The 26,280-nt window shown below is 36.1% G+C and overlaps 1 protein-coding gene across 5 annotated transcripts in view; it reads right to left on the bottom strand.

Moving 5' to 3' along the window:
* DOCK4 (dedicator of cytokinesis 4) overlaps positions 1-26,280 on the bottom strand; it is a 221,673-nt gene that overhangs the window by 113,215 nt on the left and 82,178 nt on the right. For 4 of the 5 annotated variants that reach the window (XM_041713768.2, XM_041713769.2, XM_041713766.2 and 1 more), the window contains exons 4-8: positions 24,827-24,882; positions 23,104-23,200; positions 21,264-21,412; positions 19,805-19,889; positions 17,986-18,137 (exon numbers count right to left, since the gene is read on the bottom strand). In XM_041713768.2, coding sequence (XP_041569702.2) covers positions 17,986-18,137; positions 19,805-19,889; positions 21,264-21,412; positions 23,104-23,200; positions 24,827-24,882 — 539 coding nt within the window. The remainder of the gene's footprint in view (positions 1-17,985; positions 18,138-19,804; positions 19,890-21,263; positions 21,413-23,103; positions 23,201-24,826; positions 24,883-26,280) is intronic. The other variant, XM_041713770.2, reaches the window with a different exon arrangement.

Raw genomic sequence — 26,280 nt, 5'->3', positions numbered from 1 at the left:
ACAAACTTTTTACAGGAGATTGTTGCCATAGGTCAAGGGATAATGATTATAAACTAAAAGAGGGTTGATTCAGATTAGAAATAAGAAAGAATTTTTTTACAATGGCAGTGGTAAAACCCTGGAATAGGTTTTCCAGTGAGATAATAGATGCTCCACGATGGAAATACTCAGTCAGGCTGGAAAGGGTTCTGCCAGCAAGACTCCAAGCCTCTATGATCTTGGAGGACTTTTTGAACCTTAATGATTCTGTGACGACTTCTCAGTTCATTGCAGAGGGGCTGAACTGGATGACCTTTAAAGGCCCCTCCTGACCCAAAACATTCTACTCTTCTGTGGTTATTCTGTGATTTAGCTCCCCTCAAAACTTCTTCTCCAGTCTGAACAAGCTCCACTGCCTCAATCTGACCTCCCAGTGCAGGAGCTCCTGTCCACAAATGTGAGGCCTTCTGCTGAATTCACTTCAGCTCATTAATACTGGTCTTGTACTGAAGGACCCAAAACTGGCATGGTCTAACCAATGCTGAGCAGGGGATGATCACTGCCCATAAGGAACTGGCTGCGTTCTTGTCAACACAACCCAAGATGCCGTAGCACTGAAGAGCACACTTCTTGAGAGTAATTTCTGGAGAATGCTTTATGTTTTTATGCGCCAGCTAGCCAGGCTGAACAAGTAAATATTTCAGACTTTTTAATGAGATTCTTTGAAAACTTTTATGCAATCTTCAGCTGTACAGCTTTTTTATCAGGCACCATAAGAGGCAGAACCTAAGAAACAGTAGAGTGGAGCTCACACATCAAAATACATGAAAATGTTATTTCTTCAGCAAAATGCTATTTTTCTCATTCACCTTTTATGATATAGCAAACTTCTGCAGCTTAGGTCTCCATGAGAACAATAAAATTGAGTTTTAAAGACTGTTGATGTAAGTGTATTTTTACAGAGAAACAAGTTGGTATTTTGCTGTTGATTTACAGCTGGTTTAAAAAAAAAATTAAATTTAAAATTTAAATTTAGAATTTAGCTAACTTGCAATACTGGGAAATACAGTAAAAAAAAGTGCAGAACTTTGTTTATAGGTCTCTGTACATTGAACAAGAATTATTAATTACATTGCTAGAGTAGCTGAAGTTTTAGGATCCCATTATGTGTGGCACCACTCCAAACTGGATACAAATGAGAAAGTCCATTCCAGCAGAAACAGAGCTTCTGTGCACATGGTATGTGTCAATAAAAGTTTGGCAAGTAAAGGTGATTCTGAATTTCACCACTATATCTTCAATCTATATAACAAGTTGAAAGTAATACGTACATACATACACATCTCACTATGTTTTTGTCTTTAAAACAAATGCTAGATATGTTAGCTCAAAGAATAATACTGTTTGTAAGAGATCTTCATAGTTTACCTGTTAACTGGGAAATATATTTAACTGGGAGAGTATTCTGTATTTAATTTAGTTTATATTCCACACAAACAAAGGCACATCTTTTGGAAGCTTCCAATTCACTATCCACTACAATATGAAATTTTCAAGCTCTGCTTATACTCACAGATCATGAGATTATGATTCACAACATAACTAAAAGCCAAAGATTTCTGTGATGCTACAAAGAAATATCCTGATAGCAACAGATATGTTATTATCAGATAATAGGTTATTCAGATCTACTTTCCACATTTGTATTTGAAATCCTCCTTCACTGAAACAGAGGACTCGGCAGCAATGAAATAAGCAAACCAAAAACAAGAACAACAACAAAATCTTAATCCTGGCTTGGTGCTTTATGACAGTTCTTTTTTTTTTAACTAGAAACATATGACAGTACCAGTTACACCTCAGATAAAAATGGTTACTTTTGAACATTTACAGGGAGCAAATGTAAGCAGTTAGACTTGTGAGATTACAAGACAAAAACAGAAATGTTATGTCTACGCACATAAAGCATGGTTATTTATATACCATTTCAAAGGATTTCTGTAGAGACCAACAGGTTGGAAAAAGTGCTAAGGAAAGTAAACAGCCTTCATAAAACAAAATACAGATTTCCCAAGATCTGAAAGTTCGGCCTCAAACAGCAGTAAAAATCTTAGAGGGATAAACCTAGAGCTAGTATCTTGCTGCACAGCAGTTTTCTCAGCAGGCAGCTACACATATATAGATAGAGCAAATATGCACAGCAGAACCACAAAGCAGAAATACCTCTTCTTTTTATTAAAACAATTTGATTTTAGTTTAGACTACAACAAACTTTTCATGAGCACCAATCTTGCCACTTAAACATGTCGTACACATTTAAACTCAGCTGTCTTCCCACTGAAAAATAAGGAAATAACTAATGCTGGAGAGATTAATTTAAGAAGGTCAACAAGGGATTTTTGTACTGTAACTTCTCATGTATTAGCAGAGTAACAACATGTTCCAAATCTGCAGGCTTAACAGATGCATTTTAAAGGAACATGGCTGAAAACTGTTCTATTTTCATATGTGACCCCTATTTCCTTAGTATTAGCAGGAAAATATTACCAGTCACATGGTACCAGTCTAGACAGATTGCTTGCTCTATGATTTATAAACACACTATCATAAAAAAAAAAAAAAAAAAATGATCTGGCCGGATTTATACCACATGGCACATTCTTGTGGCAAAACTATGACATCAAATAGTTCTCAATACAGCTCCACTTTCAGACATCTTAATAAATGCTCTCTACTTTAAAATATGTTACAGTGATTTCCAAATTAAACAATAAAGAGCAATAAGAGAATTATACCACACAGTTCACCACCAAGTTTATTACATTCCAGAACACTGTCAATGGATGTTCAGCAGGAACTTGAATCTGAATTGACTTCATTTACAGCTAAAGGCTCAGTGGTTTCATAAAACCTAGATCAGACACAAAATATTACCCTCACACTTAGTGGTGAAATACAGAGGAATGTTGTACAACATATCATAAGTTACTGAAAGATCATAAAGCCTTAAAGTATATCCTTAACCAGAGAATAACTGAATGATGGATGTGCTAACATGACTTAGCAGTGCCAGCTGATTCACAGTAAGTCAGGTCCTGTATTGCAGCTGTTATGTGCTTAAAAAAATATTCCCAAATTTCTAACTGTAAAATACAAGGCAATAAGCAAAGGGGGACAGAAAAGGAAGAATGAGTACTATAAAAATGTCAGCCAATTTCAGATAAAGATCAAAGCAAAAATACTAACAAAAAAACCCCAAATAATCATATTATGGTACATGGAAGCTTATCTTTTGGTCCCCTAGCCATGCTGACAACATGAGGGAGGAAGAAAAAAGCATGCAAAGAATGTCCATAGATTTATGCAGTGGAGCCCAATATCCCTTGGCTAGCTGTACAATTAACAGGGAAGAAAGAAAGCAGAAAAGGGGATTGGAGGAAAAGCAAAACAGATTTACATAGTTAAATCAAGCTCCTGCTCTCACCCTCTTTTACCTCTTTATTAACTGAAGACAGCCTTGAGAAATTAGTTTTCATTACAGATTTCATGAACATAACCTATATTATTTTAGATAATTGCACCTGTATTTTAAATGAAAGATGGCATCATACATTTCTTAAAAGAGCTAGAAAGCTGTAACTTTAAATTACATCTTATGATGTACCAGGAGCAAGAGGAAGATGACAGTTTGGAAACAGAATACTCTTTTAAGGAATCTATCAGCATGTATTTACAACTAAAGAAAAGACATATACCAGAAGCTGAAGGCTTCACTGATCTTAGTCTGCCATCAGGGATAAACATTTTGCATCACAACATTACCAGTACACAGACCAACAGATCCTTTAAGCTGAATTACAGTCTTTATTATTATCCTAGTCAATGACTGAGCTAACAACACGGATACAAGCAGATTTGCAGTATCTTTCCCCAAAGATGGAAATTAAACCTGAAGGGAGCAGGAGAAATTGGTAAAGTGAAGGGAAATAACAGCATTTAGGAAAATTCCCCTTCCTCCAACACATCCCAGCTTCCTATGTATTCAACGCCATTTGGAGTTTCACAAGGAGCAAGCCTGTATTTTGTGTCAATCCAAACACGCCTTTTGCTGGTAGGCAGTGTGACTGCAATATCATGAGATGATCTGTAAAACAACTATATATATATATATATATATATATATATATATATATACACACATACATATATATACACACACACCACTGGTGCTCAATATATCTCACGGTTACCTAAATCTGGCACATACATGTCATGGCTGGTTCACATACCATTTATTTCTGAATGTAGCTAATGGTTTAAGCTCCACTAGCCACATGACAGGTCACCTTTTCCAATGTTCTCACCATCACATTTAAAAACAGTTACTTCTCCTGTCAGTTTTCAAATTTTATAACAGAATCAGTAAGAGGATTATTTGTTAATGGATATGAGTGGCGTAATTGATACCACAGTTCCCAATTGAACCCAAGTTCCTTTTGGGTTAGTTTGTCTACTTTAAAAATGTGTCTATCATACAAGCTCAGATCAAAGATCTATGTAAGCTATCACCCTTAGTCCCACTACAGCAAGTAGAAGATATTTGAGAAAGAATCTTGAAGCAGTGGATAAGAGGATGGATTTGTTTCACTGAATATGGCTTTTTGTGAGAAGAATTGAGCTACATCATGAAATACAACTAATTTACAACACACCCTCACTCCTGTGAGGGCTTATGAAAGGTAAACTTAAATGAAGCTCTGTCTACCCTAAAATACAAAACCAAACTTTCTCAGAAACATATATCAATATATAGGATGACATAATTTTAAAAAATAGCAACCACATTCAGAAATGTACATACCAAGTAAGCCATCCAAAGAGGTAATTTATTCCAAATGCATAAAAGAATGGTACAAGAGTAGTGGCTGCTCTCTTGTCAAAGTGACCTTTACATTTTCTTTCAGGTGTTTTAACCTTCCTGCTAAAATTAGGACTAACTCTTGAATTCGCAAGAAGTAAATGAAGTTAGGCTGGTTTTGTTTCATTTTTGCTTCTAAGGAGTAGCAAACCAGAGCAGTAAGTGACTAAACTAGAATGGAGGACTCCTTTAAGAGTCTGCTAGCCAGAAAAACCAAAATACTTCATCTCTCCTGCATCTATGAGGCATATATACCTATATATAAATACATATATGCATTGATTTTATTTCATTCGCTGCAGCATAGTTTTACTACTGTGCAATATTAGATATTTTTGTGAACACGACACAGGAAATTGAAAACAACACTGCACTACCCTAAGTTGTGATCCGCTATGAATGCAATCCTGCTTTTGTGGAAATACTGTAACAGAAAAGTAGCTCTGAGCTAATTCATGGTTCTGGCTCCCATGGGTTGTTCCCTTTATCAGAAATGCTGCTAGTTCCCTTATCTTAAATCCCTGCCCTACTTAGCAGGCATATTTGCATGGAAAAAGTCAGGATCCAAGAGTACCTCAAGACAAAAAGCATCCACAGATAATATGGAGGTATCTGAGCAATAATTTCCAAGGAACAGTATGAAAAAAGGGAAGGTTAAACACACTAAATATAGTATTTTATAGGAAATAGGTGCGGTAGATTATCACCTAATGATAGATTAAAAGTTTTAGGGAGCATCTGGATTGTGCTCCTAATATAAATAATTCACATTGCTGAAAAAGTACAATAAAGTCCAGTCTGAGCTCTGCCTTTAGTCATTGCTCACACCTCCAGAAATTCTGTGCTATTGGTACCAGATAATTATGTCGGAGGCACAGTTAAAACACATCCTTAAACAACTCAAAAATGCCACTTTTTTTTTCCCCCAGAATGATACTAATTCACATAGATGATGTTAGAAACAAACCCCTGTCTTCATGCAGGGTTATTTATTAATAGAGCCCCTGAATTTCCATGACATTCAGAGACGCAAGACTTAAATGTCAAACAATCAAATATAAAAAGAAACCATATGCAGAAGCAGAAAATCTTAATACCAACTAATGCACCCAACTAATGTGTACGCATGTATGCTCATATAAAAATTTTTTTCCATCTCTCTCCAGCTTTTGTACTCAAGATATGTTGCACCATTTGAAACTATTTCCATATCTGGATTTAAAGTTTCCTCACAATCATTTTCCAAATCTAATTTGTTTTCATCTCTAATGTAAGAATAAAATAAAGAAACAAGAGTCAGAAAAGATGGAAAGTAATAACAGATTCACACATTATAAACCTGGGCATCCTGATGGACACCAAGCCAAACATAAACCAGAAATGGGCCCCTGCAGTAGAGGAGGCCAATGATATCCTGGGATGCATTAGACATGAAGGACATGAAGTCCTCTCTACTCAGGACTGGTTATACCACACTTGGACATGATTAAGGGGCTGGACAGAATGCTCTGGCAGCTGGGACTCTTGAGCTTGGAGAAGAGAAAGCTCAGAGGAGATCTTATGAATAAATTGGAATATATCTGAAGAGAGGGTGAAAAGAAGACAGTCAAGCAAATTTCAGCAGTTCCCACTGAGGCAATGGACATAAACTGAAGCATAGGAGGCTCCCATTAAGCATCAGGGAACAAATTCTTTACTGATGGATGGTGTCCAAGTGCTGGCATAGGTTTCCCAGGGAGGTTGTGAACTCTGCATCCTTGGAGATACTTAAGAGCCACCTGGACATGATTCTGGGGAACCAGCTCTAGACGAGATAACTTCTGGACTTTCCTATCAGCTCAACCATTCCATGATTTTGTGATTATGTGTAAGTACCACACACAGGCAGCCCAGACAGATGGCTGGGTCATTTGGGTCTTTATGGAAATATGTTTTTTTACAGTCTTTTCCATCTTCCACCTCTGAAAGTTAGTAACTGTCATGATGAAACATTCTGCCACTTGTCTGCTTGCCCAGGAGTTCCAAATTACTATAATTAGCAAACTATCCCTCACAACAAGATGTGACATGTTTTTTTGTAAGCCAGAGGGTCAAGGTTGAAGGTACTGTACCTTTTTATCAACTTCTATAGCCCTGCACTGAAGCTGTAAGGCTACAGCTTCTCAAATATAATCACCCTACAGCTTCACAAATAACATTTCCATCTCCTTTGTGGTCTAGAGTTCAACATTACTTAGAAGCAACAAAGAATTTATTTAAGTCTCCCGCATTTAGAGAGCTGATGTCTGGAGTACTGATTCTAAGTAAACTAGATACTGAAAGTCAAGTGTGACCTATTTCTGTGCTTAAAATAATATTGAATCTTTGAGCTACTATACAAGAGAGACCATAGAGATATATTAGAAGAAAGACATCTTGGGTTGTCAGTAGTGAACATTCAGAGTAGAGAAAATTTTTTATTAGCTTGATTCAAGAGGTATCCCAGCCCTTCCTTGTTGTTGTTAACAGTAATAGTGAGTTGAGTAAACTTTAATTAGAGTGATGACTAAAAGTAAGGTTCTTTGAAATGAGCGGTTCTCAGGTTTTGAAGATGCTGATGGAAATATGTCTTTAAACATTCTCTTACTATACTAAGATCCTTTTAACATTATAAGGGGGAAAAACTGATAGTATGTATTTTCAAAAATTTAAAAATTAGAACAGCAAGTAGTGAATATTTTGACTAATTAATGTGGACTTCAGCTTTTGGCAAGTAATTTCACTGAATAAAATGAATAATAAAACTGAAATAAGAAAGAGATAAAAAGATTGATGATGTGGATGTCACTAAAAGGTGACACTGAGAGTACAATAAAGGAAGGGTAATCTTAGCCTTTAGTGTGACCTGGAATTTACACAATCATTAAGGATATAATCAAAAGCTCACAAAAAAATGCAGTTTGCTTTCACTGGCCTTGGATAAACAGCCTATTCTCTTTGTGCTGTTTAAGAATCTCTTCTCATTTGAAGGGAATATGATAGTTACAAACAAGGTTGTTCAAGGTGATAGTAAAAGGAGGATTAGCATGCCAGCTTATCTCCGCTCCCCACACAGATGGGGTCAGAGGCATCAATCATTTCTGATAAGATGTTCATATCATATTGACACAGACACAAAGTGTATATCAATGAAAGAAAATCTTAACATGCTCCATCATACTGAAGTGCTGCCTTGAAACTTCCCCACTAATAGTACTGCTACTTGGGAAAAAACAAAATGGTTTAGAATGCTACATAAGAACTATGGGTCATATTACAGATTTAAGAATTTCTACAGTGGTATGTTGGCATAAGACAGCAGAAGCATGAACTCTACATAAATGTAAAGGTCAGCAAAGGGAACGGGACTCTGAACAGGAGATGATGCAGCATTTTTATGCATACTCACCAATGCCAAGAACAAGCCACAGTCTGAACTGAGCAAATGTAGGCATCAGACTTAACACCTTCCATTCCCTTTTTCATAATACACTACCCAGTGCTGCTTGATGTTTTCAAAATTCTCCTAAAAAACGCAGGTAAGATCTCTAGATGGTAATGTGCTACATATATTAATACAGTCTTATGGCATCTACACTGGAATTGTAGGAATTTCAGAGAACATGGGAATTACTTGATTTTTTTGAACAGAGTCATTTGGTAAATATTTTCTCTGAGCTTTTTGGCTTTATTGTTTTTTTGGGTTTTTTTTAATAGCAGCAGAATATTCTTATAACAACAAATAAAGTTAACACAGCCTCAGTTAATAATGTACATTGTCTAAAACACAGCTAAGTTCTTACTTTGTCCCTAGCCACTTGTTAAACTGATTCTATTAAAAGCTAATAAGTGAGGTCTTTCCAGGACCTGTTAAGAAAAAAAATCAATATATTTCTGATTAAATGATTGCTGTTCTTAGAGATCCAGTGTAAATGGGCCCCCCGGCTATACTAAGGTCATCACTGCTGAAAAAAAATGCTGTATTGGGTAGCTGATCTTAGTACATGTGAATGGAAAGCACACACTGCCATCAGATCTCTCTTATTTCTCTGAAAAAGTGCCACTGCAAAATTTGTAACTGTGTAACCCCTTCAAGTATTTATCATTTGCTTTTTTAGTGTGATCTTACTGCTGAAAGAAAAGTTTGTTTCACTAACTTCTGTTTGGGTAAGAGAAAAAGATATCCCCAAAGCCAACAATCATCACCACACTCGCGCTTTTCAGCACTCTAAATGCCGGGATTCTTTATATTTACCGTCATGTTCCAAGGAATAGAAAAACTTGTAAAACTTCACAGATTGTAAAAAAACCCCACACACTACAACTGACTTATAAAGCAGCTAATAAAGACATCAGAACACAGAATTGTTGCAGCGTGCTGGAATGTTGCAAACACAAGTTTCCAGTTTTCCTTTGGAGATGTAGCAATGGCATCTTACCTAAAGTTATTGTTTCTCACATTAGATCAATTGCAGTCAGAGTTCTGTAACTCCTTTGAACTCTGTAATTGTTTTTGCAATGTGATTGAAATAGAAACTATTATGTCCCAAAGCACAACTGAGTTACTCTGTTTTACAGAACTTTCCCCCATTCAAACTATGATCCTGTAATATACTTATACTTACATATACTACTTTATGATTTTACACATGATCAAGTTGAATTAGGTGCTTTTGAAGACAATCTTTGATCATCTCCACAATTTGATTCACAAGCCAGAGCAGTTTAGCTATGAGCCTAAGCTAGAACATATGCTGCTGCCAATCACTCCACACAACCACAAATTTTGTCCAGAGTAAAATCCTTAAAACATTTACATGTTAATATAGGGTCTATGATGAACTGCTGCTCTAAAAATCCATTCCTACTGGAAGGCACTACTTGCATAAGTAAACAGCAGTCTCAGACTTTCAATCTGTTGATTTGCTGGCAACAAAATTAGATTATATAAAAGCAAATTTTCAAGGCTCTTTACCAAATTGCTAAGTCCTTCTGATTTTGCTTTTCTCAAACATTTGTGCAACATGCCATATTCCAGAACAGATTTTATAAAAGCCTTTCTTTAACAACATGCAGTACCAGTACAGATCCAGATAGAGTATGTTTGAGCTCATATACTTTAAGAACAACTCCAAGTAGACAGCAAAAGCTGAGCAGTGGCCAGAAAAATAGGACTGAACTAAAAGAAAAACAAATCTCATGAGATGTGACTATGGACCTCTTTCATTTTCCAACTACAGTAACAGCACCTCTCTACAACTGCATATGTTAAAATGCTTCCTTTAGGATTCTGTAAGAGTGAATTAGTTCTAAAATTTAAGTGTCATCATTATGGCATTTTACTTTCTTAAAGAACCAAAGAAAACAAAGAAAACAAAAACTGGGCTTCTAGCCTTAACAGAAATAAAAGTGGAAGAGAAACATATGGTTAGAAGACACAACAGCACAAAAATCAAATAATTTTACTGGGACAAGCCATAGGGTTGTATCATGCTAAAGCAGTGCCACTCACTACTTGCTCTACCCCACTCAGGGGCTATTATCATTCTAGGAAAGGAAACTGCAAAGAAGGAAGGGGAGACAAATGGAACATGATACAAAACCACACCAGGGAACACTCTAGGAACCATCATGACTGACTTCAGCTGTTTATTGTTAATTTAAGTGAGAGCAAAAACTACTCCTAGCAGCTAGTTTAGCCAGAAAATATGGATATATACATATGCATCAAGTGAAATTAGCATGCACCAATTAAGTAGAAAATGAATGACTTACAACTGTAGCCTTAATAAGCATAAGCATGTCTTGAAGCAGATTTAACTACTTGACTTAAATAGTGACAGGTTTTATGCTTCCATAGAAGTAGAATATTCATGTTCAAAAAAAGCCTTTTCGAGTGGAAAGGCACACATTAGACAATTATTGTAATACAGAAACAGTCTGGAAAATAATATTTATTATGATTGTTTATTAACAGCAAAATAAAGTCATAGATAAATCTGTATTTTATTATTACCCCTTACTTAATACAAGAGGACTGCCATTATTGTGGATGCTAACATATTAAGAAACAGTTATTTTTAATAGCAATTTTCAGCAACAAAAGAGAAGTCTGGAGAAAAGTATAATCTCATCCTGTCCCAGACAAATAGAAAATTATCCCAAAAGAGTATTTACCTCTAGATTAGGAAAATTGATAGAACAACATGCCTATTGCCCAAATGGGTGCTGATCTCAGTACGTTAGGTGTGAGGCATAACAGCCCTTACCAATCCAGAAAAATCTTTATGTAGAAAGTCTGAAAATAAAAAACCCTGAAGCATCACTGATTTCTTCTGTCACTACCTGATAGCAGATTTTTATTCTGCTTTCAAAATGAGTTTTTCACATCTCATGAAAAACTGTCGTGGTTTGACACGGAAAAAGAATTTTTCCGGAAGGAAGAGGTCAATTTGGACATTGACCAATTGAAGGTAGACACGCCTCTGAGAACACAGAGGGGTTAAAAGCAGAATTCCCAGGGAAACTCGCTCTCTTGAGTTCCGGTCAGCGGTCAGTGCAGGACTCTCCCCTGCCCGGCCGCGGCTGGGTGGGGGAGGGGAGAAGCCATGTGGCCTTCGGAGGTAGGCCCAAGGGTGGAGGGGCTGGAACAGGGCTGGCCCCCTGCGGATGGAAGGGTGGAGAAAATCTGGGATGTCTCCGTTCCCCCCAGAGTCTCTCTCTCCCAAGAGAGAAAAAGAGATGGCGGTGGTTTTGTCAGCAGTTCACCGCGGGGAAGGAGAAGAGTGAGGGGGGCCGCAAGGTGCCCAGCCGGGCTGTGGGAGCTGGAGCCTGGGCAGCGAGCCATCTCTGGGAGTCGGGACTTTTAACCCTTCCTGAGAAATGAAAGCTTTGTGAAATTTTTCTCCTCCTTGGTTTGAAAAGAGAGGAAGAGAAACAGCCTGGGACCTGGGATGTTGGAAGGAGAAATTCTAGGTGGGAGGAGACGATGGAGTGGCTTTTGGCTGGACTTTTTCTTGGTAGCCACAGACTGAACTGATCTTCTCCTCCAAAGAGAGACTGTATTTTAGGAGGATGCTGGTGAGCCAAAGAGACCATGCTTCAGCTGGGAAAAGACAGAAGTAGAGCGAACAGAGAAAAGTTAAGGAGGCTTGTGGTGGTGCCCCCTGTCTTCAGAGAGGAAGAAGTGAAGAAGATCTCTGTTCGTGGATCCTCGGCCCCAGGGGAAAATGGGGGGGACTGTTGGTCCCAAAAATGAAAAACTGAACTGTTGTTTTTTCCCCTCTTGGCAGGGCATCCTTGAAAGGAAAAATCCTAAAAGCAGTCTGTCCATCCATGCATTGGTGGTGAGAGCACTGTGCATGGAAAGGAGAGGGTCACCACTGGCAAACTTTTTTCTCCGGGCGGTGCCATGTGGTGACATGGAAGCACAGGATGTGGCAGCTGTGTTTCTTGGGGGGTCTGTGGCACAAGAGAGGCTCCTCTCTTCCTGCAGATGGACTGGGTGTTGATTATCTGGAGGGTGGAAACCTGACTGGGGTCCAGATTGTGTCTCACTGTGGTTTGTTGGAGTTGGGTGGTGGGAGGAGGAATGCTTTGGAAGGTTTTCATTTTGAATTGTGTGTGTTTTCTTTCTTCTTTCTTTTCCCCTCTTTTATAGTAGCATAGTGGTAGTAGTTTAATAAAGTTTTTTTTTCTTGTTATTAAGCTTGGGCCTGCTTTGCTCTGTTCTCGATCGCATTTCACAGCATTCAGTTGAGAAATTGCATTTTCATGGGGGGGCACTGGCATTGTGCCAGTGTCAAACCATGACAAAAACCTATTATCTAATTCTCAGTAGATGTTGGAAAATTTATGGGCATTTATACATGCTGTTAAAAATGAAAAAAATTTTAATTCAAAGTAGTCTAGCTATAAATATACTTAATATTTCTTTTATTAATAAAATCATAGAATGGTTTGGGTTACAGCACATCTTAAAGATCATCTAACATTGAGCTATTCAAAACACTAAAGGAATACTAAGATACATTATCAAAACCTGAATAACTGTTAAATGATTTTATAGCTTTAGTTTCCATCTCTTTACTTATTTTAAAATGCGCTATCCTAAAAATGCACTGGTAGGTCCCACAATGAGAGCACCAATGTTTATGTTTAATTAGGAGAATATTCCTTAACCATATACATTGCCTACCACAACATATCTGCTCCGTTTAAACAAAAAAAAATTCAACACCTAGTGAAAAGCAGTAAATTTGTACATATATATTTATCAGTTATTTTTGATCTGGATCTACCCTAAATCCTTTGCAAATACTTAAGAGCAAATTCAGAGTGCTTTTTCCTACAGACTGCACTCTTAAGGGCTGATATCAAAAACTCAGATAACTAATATTGAGAATCTATATCTGTATGATTTCAATAACAACTTTTTCTGAACTTAAAGCCTTAAACTTTACTGAGATCTAAAGTAGTGAAACCAAACACAAAAAAGAAATAGGATAGATTCAGATAAAAATTACTTCAAGGCAGACTAAGCAGCTCCTTAATCAATACCATCTATGGATCCTAAGGAGCTATCCAAAGTGTCCTAAAGAAGATGAAGACATTTCACTGGCTGAATTGCTTTCTAGGTTTTGCTGACTATAATTAGCAACTAGTTACTGGAGGTGCAATTCACACAAAGATCTTAAGTTTAGATGTCTTTGGAACTGAATTCCAATCCTAAAGTCCATTGATTCATCATGAAACCTTCTGAAATTAGACAAAAAGGAAAGCATTGGTCTATGTCTTAATCTTGACATCTTACTTGTGATTGCAGAAAGATACATCCATCTACACAGATTCCAGAGGTGATGCTGGTGGTCTGGTCCTCCCCCTGCCAACCACCTGAAGACATACTTGTACTTTATTTCAGGACTAATTCATGTCTAATGAGGCACAGCTACTCAGAGAAACAAAAGATTATAACCAGGAGCAAACTCTGAATTTAAATATAAAGCACTTTGGGGATTTTCCAAAATTTATTTTTCAAATAAAGAGGAACAAGAGTGCAGTGTAGGTGAAGAATAGATTTATATTAGTAGTTGTGTTTTTTTCTTTAAGAGAAAAAAGACCCAAGTCCAATTTCTCACTTTGCCTTTGAATATTCAAACTTACACTTCCCATCTGCCAAAGAATCTGAACTGTCTCTTAAACCACAGCAATCTGCATTAAGATATTTTATAAACTGTAAAAGGAATTAAAATTACTACTGTTCTCCTTTTCCTCATCTGCTTGTCATTACAAAGACAAACAGTACCTACATTGCATCATTTAGAATCCACTTCTGCCAAGAATACTTACTAAATGTAGTTCCTGTGGCAAAACATATGGGTCACAAGAATTAGAGAGAAGTTTTGTGCTGACATTCAGGCGCATAGCTTTCAATTTGATATCTAATTTTTTTCTACTTTATACATCTGTATTCTTTTAATCTGTTCTTAGCATGTAATGATACTATATTTCCTCATTAGACACTCAGTTCTGGTCCCAGCAAGAACTGTTAGCACGCTGTGCTTTCTCCTCATGCCTTGGTTTGACTCAGTTGATTCAGGATGCTTTTTTTCAGAGAGAATCTATAATTGTACATCAAGAAAAAGTTTCAGTATTTTTCATTGCTTCATGGATATTTTTGAAGTCTGATAATTTCTTAATATTGTACAAGAAAACTATAGTTTAAAATAGGCTAAATCCTATTCTTGAGCTATAATACAAAGCTCAGCTATGAAACCATACATTCCCTGTGTTATGAAGTACCTTTGTTGCACCTTATTTTCCAAAGCATGGAATTCTCCACAGGGAGTTTTCTTGCACCAGACAAGAAATACTATTCCTTTTTGGAGAGACTCTTCTCACCTCAGTATATTCATTTGCTATTCTGTTTACTGGGATACTTGAACAAATATTGCTGTTCAAACAGTTGAATGTATGATAAGAATAACATAAAACAATCAAAAAAAGCTGTGGAAAAAGATATCAAATCAATTCAAGAAGTAAACTGACAATGATGCTTCTAGTCCTCCAAAAATCTTTTGAAGTTGCTATTTTAATTGTATATACTTGAGGTTAGAAAAAACAAAATAGATTTATTAGAGATATATATATTGATATAGAGAGATCTTACAATTGCAGGTCCATCTGAAAAGAAGCTAAGTTAGTTTTAAGAAATTCTATGATTAAATTTGAATCCTTTGCTCCAGGTGAACTCTTTAAGAGGCTACAAATCTGACTTTCTTTATGTCAATTAATATGAGGTAGACAATGAACACTCTATTATGCATTCAAACAGTCTCATTAAAATAAACAGGATTACCCACCCGAGGAAAGCTTGGTACACACACAGTTCTTGCAAAATTTAACATATAAAGCAGCAAAGTCCAAAGAAATAAAGCCCAAAAATTCTAATAACATATGGTTTGGAGAAATACATTTTGAGTAATTTATATTCATGTACTTCTATCTTTACCTGTGCCAGTAACAAATTTCATCTGTTCTTTTCATTACATGATTCTACAGGACTAAAAATGATGACTTGGGAAAGCAATGGACAAATGACACTTCTAGGTTGTGATGGATCCTAAGGTGTTGCCACACACAGCTTTTGGTCAGCACTTTTGCTAGAAATGAGCAGAACAGTCTGAGTGTCCAAGCTCCTCAATTCCACTGCTGCCCATAGGCTTTGGCATCATTGCAGGGTGTGAGCTGGTGGGGCTGAGGACACTGTCTCCTCTGATGCATCATTCTTCTGAGGGAGATTGTTCATGTCAAGTAGGCATCAGCAAGGGCCTAAAGACCACTGAAATATCCCGCCCATTTGTATTGAATAAAAAATATAGATTGTACCATACTGTAGTGCACAATGACCAGACCAGCTTTGGTTTAAGTCTGTAATAAACTGGTAAAGTCAATTCCATGTCTAGCCAGACAGACCATATAAAGATCCATCTTGTATACCTCTGCATTCCAGAGTTCATTCTGTGCACAGATAGACCTTGCATTTAATTTGTGCTTGTGAAAGCTCTCTTAGATTTAGCTTTTCCAGTATGTTGAGAAGTTTCTCTTTGTTTCTTGGGAGGTTTTTTTGTTGTTGTTGTTTGTTGGGTGGTTTTTTTTTTTGTTACAGTATGGTATGTTTGTTTGACTTGCAGATGGTGTAAACTACCTTCACAAAGTTTATCCTGTCATTCCCCCACACCCTAGAAGGCAGTTTGGATTTGTAACAACGTTTCTTCAAGGTTTGCCAATAATGGGATGAGGAAGTTCACAGTAGCTGAAAACAGACACTGGAGTCAGGAATCAATAGCTAAAGGTCAGATCACAGCAAGCACGTGAGAAACAGCTCTAGAATTTGTGCTTTCATGAAACATGAAATCCAATCAATTTGCTTTCACTCCACCACCGCTGCCTTAACCTTGTTTTCAGCAATCCATATCACCCCAAATTGTTTTCTGTCAGTCTGCAGCTCTCTCGTAAATCTATCACCTGCTGTGGCATTCATTGGAGTGAACACAAACAACATGTCCCGATGCACATTTAATTCTCAGAAACGACAGGAAACTGAATTTTCGTGACAACTGTCTGAAGTGCAGGCTAGAATGAAATGTCAGTATTTAACAGCTAACACTGTAACACTAGCTGTGTATACATGATCTCACTAACCATAACAATTAATGAACTCAATACACCCTTCCTTCAAAGTACAACCGGTACTTATTTTTGCCTGCACAGCAAAGCACAGACATAATTTTGTCAAATTCAGCCCAACTTCCACATAGTTCCCCAAACTCCTATTGCCATATTTAAGAGAAAAACTGTGGAAAGGATTCAGGCTGAAGAAGTTCACAGAGGTTTCCTTCTGTGGGAGGGTCCCCAGGCTGGAGCAGAGGAATTGTGTACTCACAAAAGTACTCCCCTGGAGGAGGAGGGAGTGGCAGAGACAATGTGTGACCAGCTGAACACAGGTTTGATTTCCAGTCCCCTGTACTGCCAGGGTGGATGAAGAAGAGAAAATCAGGAATGAAGTTGAGCACAGGAATAAGGGAGATCTGGGAAGGAAGATGTTTGAAGTTTTGGGTTTATTTCTCATTATCCTACTCTGATATGATTGGTAATAAATTCATTTTCCCCATGTCAAGTCTGTTTTATCTGTGACAGCAATTGGTGAGTGATCTCTCCCTGTCCTTATCTTGACCCGTGAGCCTTTTGTTCCATTTTCTGTCCCCTGTCCAGATGAGAAGGGGAGTGACAGGGTGGCTGTGGCTGGCTGGAGGCCAGGGTCAACCACACCCATCACCACTGCAGAGCCATTTAATGGTTCAGATTTCCTGGCATACTCCTCAAACGGAACTTACTGATCTCTTGCACTAACTGTGCTCTTCTCCTGTGCTCATATTTATTAAACACATAGTGGTTTCACTACTAATCACTCAGATGTTTTCTCTCTTAGCCAGAATTCTGAAAAAAGAAGTAGCTACTGAATATTTTAAAAATCAAAGATTATCAGGTCACTCACAGAATTTAAACTCTAGGACAGTTTGATTTTGACAGTTTCACTGAAGAACCAGCACCTTCTCGTAGAAGTAAAGGCTCCTTTTATAAAAAATATGCTCAAGTCACTGACTAAGGGCAGCACTCCACTCTCATGTACAGAGGAGAATTCCTCTTATAAATGTTACAGAAAAAGCAGAAGTTCAAAGTTTTGAATGTGCACTGATTAGCAGAGATGAAAATAGGGATACTGAAAAATTACCATTCTGTATGCACACATGTATGTATATTCCTATACTAAAAAAACAAGTGGAAGGTGAAATAAGTAAACAAGACAGATGTATATATTTTTGTAAACCTTAAATGACACTACAAACCATTAAACATAACTGAATTTCAGAAGGAAGCAAAATATTCTCATGAAACAAAAACACCGTGCCCTTGATTCTAAATGTGGAATTTGTTACCTGGATCAAAAGTTATAGTATTTATTGTAAAACTTATATAAAATCAATATTTAACTATAAATCATATGGTACCTGATGGGTCGATTTTCTTTACTATCAAAGAGGGAAAAGATTACTTCCAGTTCCTCTCCCAGATTGGAGCACATTAAACTCTTCATCTGAACAAAAAGATGGTGGCTGCTAGCTGGTACCGGTGTGTCTTTTTTTCGATGGCGATGTTCCATCTAAAAATACCACAAAAACAGTGACCAGTATGAGTCAATTATAAAATTCTCAAAACAAAAACAGGTAAAATATGTAATGTAGAACTACTTTCTTATTCCAAATTAGATTTTTTTAAAATTTAATACTAACTTGTATTTTTTTCCTATCTTTTTTTTTCCTTTTGCATCTGAGAAGGAAAACACAGCGAATTTACTTTACCAGTGTTACAATTCGTCATAGTTATATTTAGGTGAAAAACAGTAATCTCTAGGAGTTTTTTTTTTTTTTACTCTGAAAGTGTGGAGCCACTTTAAAGCTTTGTGCTTTAACATAGTATTTCTTAGTTGGTTTAAACAGTTAATGATCTGATATTGCAGTATTCAAACACATTAAAAAGTGCCTTTGCAGAAGACTAAATACCAGTATTTTAAACTGGGGAAAAGCAATCATACCCGCATTTTATGATCTCTGGCAAACTGCTTAATACAAGCTAATAAATCGTCTTGATTTGATGTCACATTTTATACCTTCTGTATTTCAGTCATCCATTAAGAGGAAGACAATATTAAGTTGTACTATGCCTTTCTTACATTGTAACAATTAATATATCAATCTTTCTAAGCTACATAGTCTTAATACTGAGGTTATCTTTTTTCTCCCCTTTTTATTTTTCAAAGTACACTCCATGAGTGCCATTACTAGTTTTCTGGCTTATTTTTCCTCTGTATGTTTCTTTTATGATTAATGGCTCCTCACCATATTTCATCTAGTGCTTCCATCTGTCTAGGATTCCATAATATTACATATCACTTTGAAATTACTCAAAGGTATACTGATTCTAGCACAAAGAATTTACTATTAGGATTGACACCACAGGTCAACAATACAAATAAAATACAACTTAAAAATTATTACAAAAATACATAATTATTTCAGATAAAAAAAAATTGTAGAAATTTTTTTTTTGTGGGGTTTGTACTTAAATACAAAAGTTATAACAGATAAAATTCAGCTTAAATACAAGCTTAGTCTTAAGCACATAAGGCTCAGAACTGTGTATCTGTAACAGCTGCAGTACTTAAATATGTGCCAAAGCCTATATAAATGAATTGGCAAGTTTTCCTAGACCTCGCTGGAGAGTTAATCAGAAGAAATATCAGTGCTGGTTTTAGTAAATCAAGATGGGCTTTTACACCTAAAGGAAAGCTTTCTTGTGCAATTTAACTGCTATTTACATTAATATATTAGAAACTACCAAGAGCCCAGTATGATTAATTGTGACAATATTATACCATTATTATATTTCCACAGAGCTTATCTGGAAAGGCTCATAAGTCAGGTAAAGCTCTAATGATAAAGAGTCCCATAAGCTTTTACTGATTATTAAATTCATATTAACATATTAACATAATTTAAAAGGTATATCAGAAACCAAAACTTTTAACAAATAAAATTTAACCTAAGCATGTGTGCACAGACAAATTTGATATCAAATCAAAGAATTTCATACAGATATAGAGATGATATAGCTGTTCAAAAAAATCCTTTCCTTACAGTAAAACTCATTACATTATGAAATGTCAATTTATTGGATTAAAAATGGTACTTTTGGTAAAGTAGAAGAGTGGCCATCAAACTATCAGTATATAATTTGATAGCAAATGTACCAAATATTACATTCACATACCAGCCTGTAGAGCTCTGTAATGCTGATCTCTTCAGGATCTACCATAGCATATTCTTTTCTTGGAACTAAGTCAAGTCCCAGTTGTCTGTATGAGAAATGAAAAAACAGTAAGTAGCTTCTACTTTCAAAAGAAAAAAATTAGCTCTGCATGTGTTTCTTGTTTATTCCAATAAACAATGCACATGTTAATTGGTACTCTACAGTTAGTTGATTTTGGTTTTATTTTGGTGTATTTTGGCTGTAACCACCATTCACATTTGACTCATTCCCTTTCTCCACTTTGCAACATCAATAGAATGTTTTCCCACAATTTTTAAGTATGTTTCACATAGTAGACAATGTGCAATGGACATTGTCCTTCATACTATTCTGAACATTTCAGTGTGGATGCACTAGTACTGTCAATTTGAATAACAACCACAGAAAGGAAGATAAAAAGAAAATCCATCAAATGCTAAAACATCAGCTTATTTTCAGTTTGGAGTGGATGATATCAAAGATAATTGCCTGTATCACATGAACAAAATAAGGAGATGAGCTTGAATCAAAAGAAATACTATTTATTTCCAGCACAGCAGCAAGCAATAATATTTAAGAATGCATAAGGACACAGAGGCAGTCATGCTGAATTTAGGAAAATTCAAAATATTATAAAGTTTTTAAAAAATGTGTTTTAAAGAGTACGAACTCTCCATGTCAAAAACCTTCATATTTAATTCCTTTCAGTTACTGCAAAATACTAAGCAGACAAGTAATCATACACATTTAGTTACAACCCTTTTCTTTCACTCTGTTAGGTATTTATGCTTTCAGACAGCTGTAGAAACCCTGGAAATTCAGCTAATTCTACTACTGAATATTGCTTCCTTTAGTTAGCATTTAGCTGTATAAATATATGCTAAAGAGACTATGGAAACAGCACCTAAAGGCCAGAGGGTGTTTTAACCATTTTCTTGCTTAAAAATAGGTAAGATGATACAATTTGCATTAGCTCATTTCAGTTATTCAGATTAAAGAAAGATGCAGAGTGCAGTAGCTGGATGTATGATAGAGATGCCCAAGTAGAAACTAAATTGTGTGACCAAGTTAAAAAAGAAGCAGTGTCAACCAACAGAGTTTCAGTTAGAACACAAAGCTCTGCTAAATGCATCATCCAGGCATCATGTGTATTAAAAAGATGTAAAATGCTGCTTCAGATATTCCAATGTAATTGGAATAAGTACTACCTTAAAGATACTATTACTGCTACATAACTTATACTGATATAAAAAGCAGAATAAAACAATAAGCCACTTTTCACTGTTAAAATATAGTGGACATTGAAACAGCGAAGGAGAAAATCCATTTAAAAAACAGGCAACACTTGTTAGAAATTTATTCTTTATTTCACCATTTTACAATCAGTCTAAAGAAGCAGCTTTACAGTTTTATTACATTTGATTTATTTATATTCACTCACTCGTTGCCCCAGTCCAGACGAGCAGTGATGTGTCGCTTGACGTCCTTCATTCGATCGTGGGTGAGATGGCCAACGAGGACCTGCCTTCGCAGGTCCAGGATCTCATTCATTATGTGCCACAGCCGGTGAAAGAGATCCCCCTCATTCCTCTGTGAGATAAAAATATGATTCCCTCTACATTATCTGATAATCAGGATATCAGCTTATAAACTGATAATCCTAATAAATACATACATGATGAGGAAGTTAGGAAGACCCCTTTTCCCCCTTACTTAATCTTTTATTCCCCATCACACTTGTGACCATTTCATCTGCATGTAAGTGTGTGCATATAAAATAATTTCAGACCTTGCCACAGACCTTGTCTATGCTCCACACCCATCTCAGTATTCCAGTCCAACTCCTTGTCTCTCTCACATTAACCTACTCTAGTGTACATGACAGGTATGACAAAAATTCAATAATAAACGTTCATGTGTTGCATGACACAGCATTGTTTTACTCCAAGAGTATGTTCATTCTGTGCTGCTATCTCATCCAAACTGAATATATCATCCATATTTCAAGACTACTTGAACTCATACACATAAGGGATAGAAAAAGCAATAGCTCTGAGCAGTCAAACTCTGAACAACAGTGTTAATCTGTTTTAACTTTCCTTTGCATTGATATAATTTTACACACGACCACCTAATCATAAATAAATAGTATCATATAGACAGAATCTTGTCCAGACAGTTCTTCTTTACCTAACTGTGAAGTAGGAGAAAATATGTGAATACAACTGCTTTGAAACCACATCCTCCTACTATAATTATATACCAGTTATGGGCATAACAACTTCCCATAAATTAACCTCTCTTCTGGAAAAATCTATTAACTCTTCCTTCGCTAATTCTAAATAGTTTTACATCTTTTTTTGAGAACCTTTAGCTTAAGAAAATTACTACAACCTTCATCTACGTGATTTATCACACAAAGTTGAAAAAACACTCCTGTTAAGATTTGTTCTGTTAATTCTTGCCAAAAACCCTAAGTCCACTTCCCTTTTCCTTCTTCCTATGAATAAAAGGCATAAAAATAAAGTTCAGCTAGTTCTCCTGCATAAGTTAAACCTAAAATTCATTTAGAAGTACCATTACTCTCCATCAGCAACTGTTATATTCCAAGCACTCTGAAAAATTGCAATTTGATAAATCTGCTCTTTTTATTTCACAGTCATTCACTTCATAAGCTTACTAAAAGGGCATTAATTTATTGTTTGTCTTGGCTTTCTGTCTGGAAAAGAAGAAAACCAGGGTAATTTTGAACATGCAATAACAACAGCAGTCAAGAAAAATGTTGCCAAAAAGAGAAACAACTGCTGAAACAAGAGGGAATTATGAACATTATAAGTAAAAGAAAACCAAGGGAAAAAGGTAATAGAAAGAGCCCTTGAATTAGAAACAAGAGACAAAAAGGACTTTGTAGGAACATTATAGAGACCTATACTGATAGTACGTTTTCACAATTTTCCATCAGACACTAATATATAGAGCTTTCATTTCTGCAGTCAAAAAACCAAATTGAACAAACAGTAATTCAGGTGCATCTTTGGTCCTGGTATCTGATAAGTTCTACTGAAGTATATTAGTATTATTCATATGAATACAAGAGACATGTTAATAACACTATGAAGCTCAAAATAAGATTTAAAGGTATTAGTAAAACAATTAAAAAACAAACTGAATGCTTTGGGTCTTTTTATGAAATATATACTTCAACCAAACCAGAGCATCTAAACAACAGTGCACCTTTTCAGATGACATTAAATCAAAGCAATATTTTTCAGGGTACTTACCACATAGAGTTGTTTCCACATTGTTCCCCAGTCTCTTAGAGTTGATGTCATTTCTGTAATAACAGAATCTTCTGTTGGAATAACCATTTCAAATTGTCTGTAACATGCAGAAGAACACATGATATCGCACAAGCATGACTAATCTCATTGCAGTTACTAATATGTAGAGTTCCTACTGCCAACAGTGATGTCTGTCAACCTACATGAGTGCTCCTTCAGACCATGACACTTTTTATTTGTAGATTTATTGAATCCCAGTGGAAAAACTTTGGGTGAAAATAGTTTAATTCCCATGCAACGTCTTGGCTCTAGAGAAGTCAAGGTGAAGTTTTTTTACTATGAGATAAGCATATAAAAAAACTACTTTCACGGCAGAATAAATCCAATAGTTTCCAAAGGGATCTTGACACTTCAGCTTTTCATGCCTGGATTACTTTTTTCATGATATCATGTCTCTCTTACTAAATTAACATAACATTGTGACAGCTCTTGGCCATGATGTGCAGCAGGGAACAGGGCCTGAATGGGAAACTAACAAAGGAAATAGATGCAACAACAATTGAAATCCATGCAATCACTGTCATGGTGTCCACTAACAAAAATTATTCTGCCTTTAAGCTTTATTTTATTGTGATGGCTTACAATTTTGTTTCATTGAACCTTCAGTTTTAGCTACAATTTTAAAAGGATAAAAGGATCCTAGGGCAAGACAAACCACAAGTGGCTGTAACTTCATAGTGAACACCAGGGAGTTTAACAGTAACACGGGGATATTTTCACCTGTGAGAATGAAACTTGTTTTAATATTATTACAGTCTTCATCATTACTTCTGCTCATCATGAATAATGGATCTTCAACACACTCATTCATGCTCCCAAAACAAAGGTCACTTCATGTTCAGGCAGCCATCTATTATAAGAAATGTCCCTACCTAAACAGTTTTCAAACTGTTTTGTATCAGTTCTCTACTAATAAATCCAAAAAAAGGATACAATATGAACTATTACAGATTAGGCAAAACAGAAAAAACCTTTTAAGATCACTGATAATTTCTTAAAGTTTCAAATTTTTAAAAGTGATACCATCAAGGTATCAAGTTCTATACATAAAAAAATCAAGTGCTTTTTATCTCAGACAACTTGAATTCCAAAACAAAATTTTAAACAATGATTCTGACTTTTATCAACTCTTCTAAATGTGAAAAGACATCAGCTGTTGTCAAAAATAAATACTGGCTCACCATCACCTGAAGAAAAGTAGTAAAGGAAAAAGTTTCTCTATTCATTTACGGGTTTAGCAAAATCTTTTGCCGTTAAACAGATACATTATTTAACCCATTTTTGTAGAATGGCAACTGGTAGAGCTACTGCCCTCAAATAAAACAGCTTGTCTTGAAACAGTAGGTTAAAAGACAGCTTATGTACAGAATTTCTTAAAATTAAGGCAATGCTATTATTTAGCCAAACTTAACATAATTGTTTCGCCGTTTCTCTAGACAATACAGAATGACATTCCCAGTTGCATTCAATGTCTTTTCTGGATACAGCTTTCCAATTTTATGACCATGCAGGAGTACCAGGTTAGCTAAACACAAACATTTCAAGTCCTCTGGGAGTAAGCTGAAGATATCATAACTACGTTCTTTACTTTATAAGCAAAAGATTTTTGGTACAAGTAACTAACTATGTTTAAATATTTGAAATCAGAACACTTCACACATACCCTTTGTTCTTAACACATGCATTCTTCAAGTGAATGTAGTTAGATGGAAATATGCCCTGAAAAATAAAAAAGTTTAGGTAAAAAACCATGAGTTTGGCATTCCATTTACTATCATTCAATATCCAAATAATTAGCAAAAAACACACACAAGGAAAGAATGCAATAAGTACTCAGTATAGCTCTAACAGGAACGGAAATGCCATATTCAGTAGAGTTTAAAATCTTCAACACCTCAGAAAATTAGAAGATAAACACACATAGAACATGCAGAAAATTGTTGAGAGCTCCCTAATAGCAGACTGTTTTATTAATTATTCCTACCTTGATAAGAAACAGAACAGCTGTGGGGGATACTGTCTTATCAACCACATCTTAAAAAAACGGATTTTCAGAAAGGGATTTTTAAAATTACGCAGAGTAAAAGAAGTCAACAATATTCAATAAAAATAAAGTCAAGTAAATAAAGAAAATCAAAATGGAGTCTAATTTGGTGGGTACTCTGCCTGCAGTGCACAGGAAAGTTGTGGTAGATGCCTGTCTCAAAGCCTGAGTCTGTGCACAGGAAAGGAGCAGCCCTTTCCCAGTTGTTTAACAGCTCTCCACCATTCTGGTGAACGCCCTGCATTGCTGCAACAGTCCCACTCTCTTACAACACACTGGCCTGCACAAATCAGAATAAACAAAATGAAGCAAGCTCCAAGCCTCTGGCTGGGAAGATAATACACCACAGCTCATGCAGTGAGAGAAAATGCATAGATGGTTTCTTCATAATAAGCACAGCTGCACACAGCTTTCCTTTGTGATGATGGTGTCCCATTTTCTTTTCACACAACCATTACACCTTCAAGAAAACCAAATCTACTCTGTAGAGGCAACTATCCTTTTAAATGCTCCTACTCCTCTGCAATGCAGAGTAGTTCAGAGCAGCATCTCCCAAGGACAGTAGGACATACAGCCTGCAGGTGTACAATGTGTCAGGGATGCAGATGCACCCTTGCTGCACACCAGCTGCCACAAGTAACTTCTTCCAGTCAAAACTGGCAGAATAACAAGGGAAGAATCTTGACAGAGCAATACCAATAACAAGAGGAAGTACAAGATGCTCTTATGACTTTACTCTTGGAGAGACTCCCTTCAAAAATCCAAATCAGAAAACTGTTTGCGTTCTCACTAGGAAAACAGAGAATTTATATCTCATCTTTTCACACATCAAGTCATGTTTAGAAAACCTATTCATAACTTCCATCACACATTTGACAGACCACAAAGCAAGACTGACAGCAAGCATGTGGTGAGAATTGCAATAAAAGACACAAAAGATGCAATAACAAACCACAACTGCTCATGTCATATAAATCAAACAGTAATATACATCAATGAGGTCAAAGTAGTAAACATCAAATTTGATTCTGTGGCTAAATTTACTGCTTGAATTGACCTTCTGTATAAAGAAA

Source organism: Taeniopygia guttata, chromosome 1A, assembly GCF_048771995.1.
Source record: "Taeniopygia guttata chromosome 1A, bTaeGut7.mat, whole genome shotgun sequence".
In the NCBI taxonomy this organism is placed as follows: domain Eukaryota; kingdom Metazoa; phylum Chordata; class Aves; order Passeriformes; family Estrildidae; genus Taeniopygia; species Taeniopygia guttata.
Note: the sequence above shows the minus strand (reverse complement) of the source record. Positions and strands in the feature narration are given on the sequence as shown.